General features: G+C 41.3%; 1 protein-coding gene across 1 annotated transcript in view; it reads right to left on the bottom strand.

The window, feature by feature from the left end:
• Positions 1 to 9,507, bottom strand: part of TFAP2D (transcription factor AP-2 delta) — a 59,649-nt gene that overhangs the window by 27,734 nt on the left and 22,408 nt on the right. Inside the window, exons 3-4 of the mRNA XM_009288999.2 lie at positions 6,991 to 7,156; positions 4,052 to 4,170 (exon numbers count right to left, since the gene is read on the bottom strand). Of these exons, the coding sequence (XP_009287274.1) occupies positions 4,052 to 4,170; positions 6,991 to 7,156 (285 nt within the window). The remainder of the gene's footprint in view (positions 1 to 4,051; positions 4,171 to 6,990; positions 7,157 to 9,507) is intronic.

Consider the following 9,507-nt stretch of genomic DNA (forward strand, 5'->3'; position numbering starts at 1 on the left):
ACGTCCCATGGTATGGAATGTCCCTTTGGCCAGTTGGGGTCAGCTGTCCTGGCTGTGCCCCCTCCCAGCTTCTTGTGCACCTCCAGCCTGCTCAGTCGGCAGAGCATGGGAAGCTGAAAAGTCCTTGACTAGTGTAAGCACTGCTCAGCAACACCTAAAACATCGGTGTGTTATCAACATTGTTCTCACCCTAAAGCCAAAACACAGCACTGTACCAGCTCCTAGGAAGGAAATTAACTCTATCCCAGCCAAAACCAGGACAAAGATGTTCTTTCTTTTTCTATGCCATAATTTGAAAAAACATTTATTCTAGGTGAGAATGTGGAAATGTGGATCAACTGACCTCTTTTCTTTTACCTTAGATTTGCCGCCTTCTGCTTAGTTATTATTTACATCAGGGAGGAGTCACACTAAAGGCAGAAACCCCTAAAATCCCGGCTTTTATAGCCAGTTGCCTTGTTTCAATCTAAAATCAAATTTCCCTATGTGCAATATCCCCAGCTCTTTCCTCATGCAGAGACAAAGAATGGGTGTTGGGGATCGTTGACTCTTTCTCCTTCAATCCAGCACACGGCTTTGCAGCTATAGGCAGCACTGCCTTTCCTATATAATTTGACAATTGACCAGAGAGCTTTGCATGATGAAAAAGGACAGTTGCTGAACCTGAATTGGCAGAGACAGCTCTGGAAAGTCTCAGTGGAGAGACCAGCCGCGTACCTTGACAGGTGTAAGGAGCAGCGTGCGTGTCTCCTGGGTCTAGCAAGAGTGAGAGATGCTCCTATGCAGAGTGAAGGCAGAAGCTGTGTCCCAGGAGGGGGACACTTGGCATCTGAACCTCTTACTCTCTCCTCAGCTTTGCCTCCTCCGGATGCTCTACCCAGCAGAAATGTTACCCAGGGGCAGGAGGGACAGGCGGGAGGTGGAAGGAAAGGGTTTTTTTTTCTATTTGTAGGGTGAGGGGAGGAGGAAGAAGTGGAAGGATATTTAAACAAAGGCTGGTGAGGGAGAAGTGTGACAGTTGATAGCAGGGTGAAAAAAGTAACTACTGACCTATTTTTCTCAAGAAATTTGGTCCACAAATGATGAATGCAGTCAATTCTATGTCTAGTAAATTTAGTGTCTTAGTTAGGTTTGACAGGAAAACAAATTCTAAGTGCTTTTTCTGATTTTTGTAAATAATCTGATGGTTTTAAATTCATTCATGTGTTACTTTTACCTGCATCTGCAATAACATTTATGCTATATCTCTGCCTTATAAGTGACCTGTCCAAACAGATGGGGACATATCCCCTCTTCTCACATCCTTTCTTGCTCCTGCTGGGGAGACTTTTGACTCCTTTGAGCCAGCAGTAAGGCTTAGCCTTGGCAATGCTGGTACTTAATGGAGGAGCCTTTATTGTATTAGCTAAGACGTAGGAATTTTCCTTTTAGCGCTGGTAAGAAAAATGACCTTTCCCTTCATCTAATCTAGGCACTAGAGGGCATCCCTCACCTACAGGTTGCACAGATATGTCCCATACTGCTGTGGAGAGTCTTGCAACGCTGAGTTCATTCTCCTAGTCTCTTTCCACCCCTTGTGCTGATTTATGTGGATGACAACGTAAAGAACAGAACTGATCGGACAAAAAATTCCTACTCTGGGCCCCAGAAGTCCCTACCAAAGACACTAAGATGCAACCCGACCAAAACAAGAATAACAGTAAACACCCAGCAGCCTTGCTGAACCCCAAAAGAAGTAAGTTTGCAGAAAACAAAGGGCCACAGTATAATTTTTATGAAGTCTGGATCTTCACATGACCACCACAGCTTAGAAATTCATTGCAGTTCCTCTGTTGAACTTAGCAGTACTCCCCAAAACTCAGTGATTTTAGTCTATTTTAGAGGAAGAGAAGTATTAGTCATGCCAGAGACTTTTGAGACGGCTTTGGTCAATATACCTTATCACCATACAACTAATTTTGCCTTTTCTTTCCTCAAATAGATATTCAAGAAGTTGAGCACATTCCTACCTTACAGAGATATTAAAGGCCTCGATACACTGAAGACTGTGAGGACCTTTAGTAATAATAAACTTAGAACCATCTAAAGTAATCAAGAGTGACACAGTCCTGGGTCCTTATGAGAAGTCCACACAGTGCACCTGATATTTAGGGATTTAATAAGACTAACAAATCATGATGTCAATTTGTGTATTGACATCACATAGAAAAAGCCAATGTCGTTTCCTTCATGTCCTCTAAAAACCCGGAATAAGCCTGTATCTTTCCATTTCTGCCTCCTCCAGCAGCAGGAGCCATTGAGGGATGGGTTTCCTTGCAGAAACCATGCTACAAGTTAGTACCACTTGGAAGTAATATCCGCACGTACAAAAGGAGGACAGCTTATACCACAAAGAATTCAATGAGCACTGCCAAGTTTGACCAAGGATTGGTTACACAGACAGAAAATGAGCTTCATTTTGTTTTCTGTTGGAATGTTAACGCACATGGTAGTGCCTTTCCCAAAAATTCCAGTAGACAAAATTCATTATTAGGATGTCTAGGCAAACAGGGCTCTGTCAAAGTGAGCTCAGTCTCCTCAGTATATATCTTTAGGACTCACATTAAGGCAGTCCAAGAACAAAAGCAATACCATAGGCTTGATAATGGGTTTGCTATTGGCTGTGAGTAAAGGGCAGGGAGGCAAGCACAGCTCCATCCCTGGGAAAAAGGAATCTAATTCTGACTTACAGTAAAGGTATTTTGCCGTCAATCCCAGGCCAGCAGTTGAAAGTGGGCTTCCTCACTCTCAATCTCTTCTAATGAATGAGTAGCTGGCCACATAGCTCTGTTTATTCTTCCCTGCTAAGACCCAAGATGCATGAAGGACTGTGAGGGTAGGAACAGCCCTTACTCCTCTAAATTGGGGGAGAAAACTCCCTTTTCTAAGACTGTAACTCCATTATGGCTTTCTTTTTATTACAAGCAGGTGTGATATGGACACATCTGTATTTCAGAGCAGCCCCATTGTAGTTCTCTGTGCTCAGTGGCCCCTCAGAACATTAGTCCCTTCTCTTAGATGGTGAAAAACATCCATTGTTGTGGATTCAGCACTATTTTTCCATCCTTTGAGATATTAAAAACCTGACTAGACAAGGTCCTGAACAACCTTTTCTAACTGACCCTGTTTTGAGCAGGAGGGTTGGACTAGAAGATCGCCAGAGGTCCCTTCCAGCCTCAACCTTTCTGTAATTCTGTGATTCTGTGGTAATATGTGCTGAGACCTCAGCCTACTTGCCTAGATCTGTATGGACCTTTCAGGTTATGATCCTAGAAGGTGTTGACCTTTAGGATGAGCTGAGTGCTCTCAACATCAAGGAGAAAGGATCTGAAATTCCCAGAGCTGCTACTCGCAGCCAGACAACAAACCAAGTACTTAGTGGATTCACCCAGAACAGAAGAGATTCAGGTAGAGTTTCTTCCCTTTGCCTGAGGGGTTTGAACCTGCATCTCCCAGCTGAAGGTTTGAAGAGCCCGGCAGTATTTGGTGAATGATATTTAAACAACAAATAAAGGCCAAGAAAGTATCTCCTGGGCCTGTCTAGAGTTTATCTGAAAACAGATTTCATTAATTTATGTGTGTGGGGAAAAGTCTTGTCTAAATATTATGCCTTCTTATGGGAAAAAAAAAAAAATCACATTTTTGGATCAGCTCCAGGAAATTCACAAGTTAAAAAAAAAAAGGGAGGATAAACAAACCTACTTATAGAGTTGGTACAAGACATTCATCTCTCACAAGAACACTTGGATCATCGATTTGTAAGTCAGATCCCAGCACAGAAAGCACAGATCAATGCTGAGGAAACTGCAGGACCAAACTACTTGCTGGGAGCCAAGACATCTCAGAGTGAACTTCCATTTTGCCACTTGTTCTGTCTGTGGCTTTAGGCAAGTCAGTTCTCCTCTTTGTACAAAATACAGATTATGATATTTAACACTGTGGCTGAAAAGTGTTTTATACAAGGAAACATTTTAATTATGTTTGTACTATATTGCAATATTATAAACCCTACCTTCTACCAAGGAAGTCAAGAGTGTGACATTTGCTGCTTTTCTTCTTCCTGCAGGCAAATTCAGTCCCAGTCTGTCTAATTTTTCTCGCAAGCAGCGTCCTCCATTCTTGGATTTTGCTCTATCATGAGAGAACAGTAGGAGAGAGAAACTTGTCTTTATTCTGCACTTTTTTCCCCATGTTAATATAAGTCTAGAAATTGTACACACCTTATTGACAAATATGTCGGGTAATGCCTGCGCTAATGACATCAATGGAAAATCTTTCAGAGCTGTATTCTTAACGTCTTGCTCGCGCTGTGCGAGTCTTTCACGCTGGTTCTTTGACAAAGTTAGACATTTTAATGCCTGTCACAGGGGCACCAGATCTTCAGACAGCTTCCCACCTAGTGGGACCCATGGTCCTGATTTGGGCACAGAGCCTGGGATTGCAATGCTTCAATATAAATATTGACAGTACAGTCGCTTATATCTGATTTAACCACCCCAGGCTCCCAAGACAATCGAGAGAGAAACATGCGCTTCTACAATGATATTAAACAGATGTCTAGAATGAGGGGACTTTACCCATCTCTCTCACCTGACTATAAAAGGAAGCCAGCTGGCTACCCAAATGTAGACATCTATGTGGAACCCAGCTCCAGCTATCCCTCTATAATTTATGTAGAGACCTGGGTACTTAGAAATGTAGTCTACAAAGCCCAATATTTACAAGGAAGAAGGATAAAGCAATAGGAAATGCTAAAGCTAAAATCCCAGCCATCGTTGGTTATCTATGCCCCTATCCCAAATGCCTACATCACTTTGTTATCACAAAATGGTTCCTGGTGCATCCCACACCGGCTTTTCTGCAGTACCTCAGTGTTTGAAGCATTTGAGACATATCCACTTATGCAGCAGACTTAGGTTCAATTTCTTGCTCAGCCTGAGGGAATTTTAACCTGTGTCATTTAGATGAATGCAGCAGGCAGCTGGCAGCGAATAACTGATGTTAAAATGCTTAAACATTGAACAGAGCAGTGACTGGAACCCAGATCTCTCTTATCCCAGAGGAATGACCTGGTCATTAGATAATAGAGTCATCACTACAGTTACACCTTTGCTTTTGTCCAATAAGTATTTGATTAGCCCCAAATGAGATTGAGGGGCCCTCAGCTTAGAATAACCAATCGCTGAGTATTAAGCATGCCTAACTAGATGTTTTGAGGTGCAGGTTCAGGTTCTTTCAGGCAGAGGAAGGAACCAAACTTGGAATACCACCATTTGGATGGCCATTTTTACGCACTAAGAGATACCACAACTTTGACCATGTTGTATGACAGGAAATCTCTTCTGAGAACACTTAATTCTGAAGAAAAACTAGCTGGGGAAATACCTAGATGGTGACTGCTCACAGGATGCAAAACCAACCCTGCCAGGTCTCAGGCAAACCGCGAAAGAGATTTGGTTTTGCTGCATCTCTGCTGGTCAACCACAGCGTGTTTGAGCCTGTTCTCTAGTTGTGACCCCTACAGACATAGCCTGACCAAATCTATTCATGTACACTCTCTGCTTCATAAAACAGAATTAGCACATCCAAACTGCTGGCTGGGACTAGTCCCTGGTTTTTGCTAACTCCTGAACCATGCCCAGGGTTGATTTGGAAGAGTGATTGGTCTGGGTCAAAAACTTATGGGGATCATTCTAGCATTTTAACAGAAGAGAGAAATGAATCCCCATGTTCAGGCTGATGCCCTTGCATTCTTACTAGCTTGTACTGGTATTGATGAAGCCTGCGGTATGAGTATTTAAAGTGAATATTTCTGTGACTATTAGCTGAAGGCCTCTCCAAGGTGAAGCAGTAACAGAGGAAAACTTTTGTGGATGTAGATTTTGGATTTCAATGTCTATAGAGGCAGGTAAATGGGGCTTGTGTCCCTGAAACAATTTTGTGATCTATAGTCCTTACTCTGCAAGATGGCTTGAGACAGCTCTTGGACTACTACATATCTTACCCCTGAAACAATTTTGTGATCTGTAGTCCTTACTCTGCAAGATGGCTCGAGACAGCTCTTGGACTACTACATATCTTAGAATATCTCAGGTTGGTTATAATGACTTTCAGTATAAGTATGAGGATCAGTGTGGCCTTCAGTGACAGCAGTGAAATAGCCTATGACTTTCCAGTGAGTTTTGATCAAAGGGCATTCAAGTAGCTTATGCCATCTAAGTTGACGCCTCAGGGACATTGCGACTCACATATGTCTGGCTGAGTTACAGTTGCCTCCTTGTTTTCCACTTGCAATGTGAGGCACAGCCTGCCACTTTCCTCCTCTCTGCTACTGCTCTCTGCAGATGTCTACCCTGGTCAGTGAAGGGTCAGAAGCAAAATTTTACCTAATTACTTGCTTCTCGTCCAGCATCTCACAATGAGAAAAATAAAACCAGCGTATTCTGCTAAGTCTATCTTTTCTGTGCTCAAAAGGCATGCAAGGGAGAAAAAGGCACCCCTACACCTCCATGTTTTAGGTTTTTGATGAGTGAGGGCTGTAATTACACTTGGTAAAATAATTTACTTCGAAATAGTTGCTCAACAAGAAGTCAGATTTGTAGCTCTGGTGAGATTTTCCATGCACTGAAGGTCTTTTTGTTTTCATTCAAAACAAGGCAAAGCGACACCTATCCATCTGTGATGGATAACTGAACTGAGGGGGTAAAAAAAAAAATCAGTTCACTGAAAAATGTAAACTTTCTGTGAAAAATGTGAACACAATCTTCATTTTTTTCTCATTTATTGAAAATTTCCCTAGAAACAGTGTTCACTCCCAAGCCATCTCCTTCTGTTTTCCCAAACTGTGACCACCTATTCAAGTGGGGAAAGAGAACAAAACCTATTGGCAGAAAATAAAATTACAGAAATTACAGCACTGTCTAGGACTTGTTATTCTCACCTTCAACTTACCTTCTCAAAATACCTCCTAAGAGGGAAGCATTGAGGCATTCTGGTGGTGAAAGGCGCCTCTTCACCTCTGCAATGGTCACTTTGTACTTTGAAGTGGAGCTGAGTAGAGATAAGCGACCAGGAACAGAGCAGAAGAGGTCGGTGGGGTTAACAACGCAGGTGCCACCTACAAAACAAAAGAAATGTTAGAGCGGGGGAAACCTCATATTCCATGTTTTGACAAATTCAATCATGAAGAATAATTCTGTTGTTTAGTTGTAGCTGTTTTGGTTGTTGTTTTTGTTTGGGTTTTTGGAGTATTTTGGGGGTAATGGTTTTGGTTTTGGTTTTGTTTTTAAATATTGCATCATATAAAAAAAAGGAGAAAGATGAATGAATTGAAATTTCAGTCCAGGAAAAGTGAACTATTAGATCTTATAAGCTTTACAGTCAAACTAGATCATTATGGCTACCTCATTTGATTTCATGCTCAGTAAAAATTACATATTGTCAGTCTTTCAAGTCTTGTATCTAGTGTGATTAACGACATAAGATTGAACAAGATTCAGGTATCATTCAGGATTTTAAAAAATGCGGTTGGTGAAAAATGTAAGGCATTGGTTCAAATGAGAAATGTTCATTTTAACTCTCAGAGCAGTGTTTAGGATAACAAAGATGCAACGGCACTATAGGTTTGCAGTGATTTGCAGCCAGAACGGCTTTCCACGCCTTTGAACTCTCATATACTCCTTCTAAAGTTAGGTCAAATCCTCAGCTGATGTTAATGATTGAAATCTATCGAGCTACATCAGTTTATCTCAGGTTAGTTCTGGAATTGTTTATTTCTTGAAAGTGGTAATTACTTGGCTTGGGTCTAAAACTGCTGAATGATCGCCAAATCTTTCAATGAAGACTGTGATCAATAACTCCTCAGGCAAAATCGAGCTTTTAACTTAAAGATAATATGTGAGAGAGCAGGAGAGAAAACTTTCTCTGCAACTGCTCCAAGAGAATAGTACAAACTACCAGGGGGAAAACAAAAAAAAATCTTAAGGACTAGCACATATTTTATCACCAAGTGCAAAACACACTTCTTTGACCTGCCTTCTCCAACCTAACTACAATAAAAAATTCTGTGGAAGAAATAAATCTTACCACTGCATGCACAATTCTTCCCTGGGGGAAAGATGAGGAAAAAGAATGAGCTGCATATTAGTACAAACTACCAGGGGGAAAACAAAAAAAAATCTTAAGGACTAGCACATATTTTATCACCAAGTGCAAAACACACTTCTTTGACCTGCCTTCTCCAACCTAACTACAATAAAAAATTCTGTGGAAGAAATAAATCTTACCACTGCATGCACAATTCTTCCCTGGGGGAAAGATGAGGAAAAAGAATGAGCTGCATATGACAGTGATATAAAATATCATAAAATTCAATGCACTACTAGAAGGAGCTCAGATTGTCTCTGTGAGGACAATGATATAAAGACCTTCATACAGCAGAATGAATCTGTGCTCATCATTCATGTTTAAAGGAAAGATACTGTATTTTTTAAAATACCATGATAATTTCTTCTTTCCTGTGAACACCCTGGACTTTTTGCACTGCAAGAGCTCACTTTATTATATTTAAAAATTTTAGTTTATCATCTAAATTCTATAATGAGAACAGAACAGAATAGTATAGAAAAGGAAAAAAAAAAAAAAAAAAAGAATAGCTCACATTAGACATGATCCTAACACCTTTACTTTATCTTCTTCCACATGTAATCCCTTTTAAAATTAAGGTGACTACGTATGTTCCAGTTTTAGCAGAAACAGAGGAATATAACTGAAGGATGAAGCTTCATTAAAGGCAGACTATTGCTTGCTTACATAAGGCAAACAGAATTTCTTTCCAAACATTTCAGCTCTTGAAGGTATATTTAAACATTTGTGCTGACAGCAAAACCAGAAAAGAACATCTCTTGGTATAAATCCCAGACGGGTGAGATCCTGACTCACTGCAGCAGGATACTTTATGACTTTTCTAATTATGCTACAAGATAAATATTAGTGTCCACTTCTCAGACAGAATATAGAGATGAATCAGGAATCACCGAACATATAGACATACCAAAGGCACTTAGGCACATTTTTGCACAGCTCAAAGATACAATTCATGAGCTCGTATGCTCAAATACGAGCGTATGCTGGGGGAGGGGAACTTCAATCCATCCCACTCCTACCAGTTTGATGCCAGGGCCAGCAAGAGATGCCCAGAGCCTGGAGAAGGATCACAGGTCAGCAGGAGAGCGCCTGAAGAGCAGCACAGAGGAACTCCAGTCAGTAAGACAGCTTCATCGGGGGCCCAACTTAAATGCCTCTATGCAAACGCACGTAGCATGGGGAATAAACAAGAGGAGTTAGAGACATGCGCATGCCTGTAGGGCTACGACCTTATTGGCATCACGGAGACGTGGTGGGATGGCTCCTATGACTGGAGTGTTGGGATGGAGGGATACAGGCTCTTCAGGAAGGACAGGCAGGGGA

The sequence above is a fragment of the Aptenodytes forsteri genome, unplaced genomic scaffold (genome assembly GCF_000699145.1).
Source record: "Aptenodytes forsteri isolate BGI_AS27 unplaced genomic scaffold, ASM69914v1 Scaffold57, whole genome shotgun sequence".
Lineage (NCBI taxonomy): Eukaryota > Metazoa > Chordata > Aves > Sphenisciformes > Spheniscidae > Aptenodytes > Aptenodytes forsteri.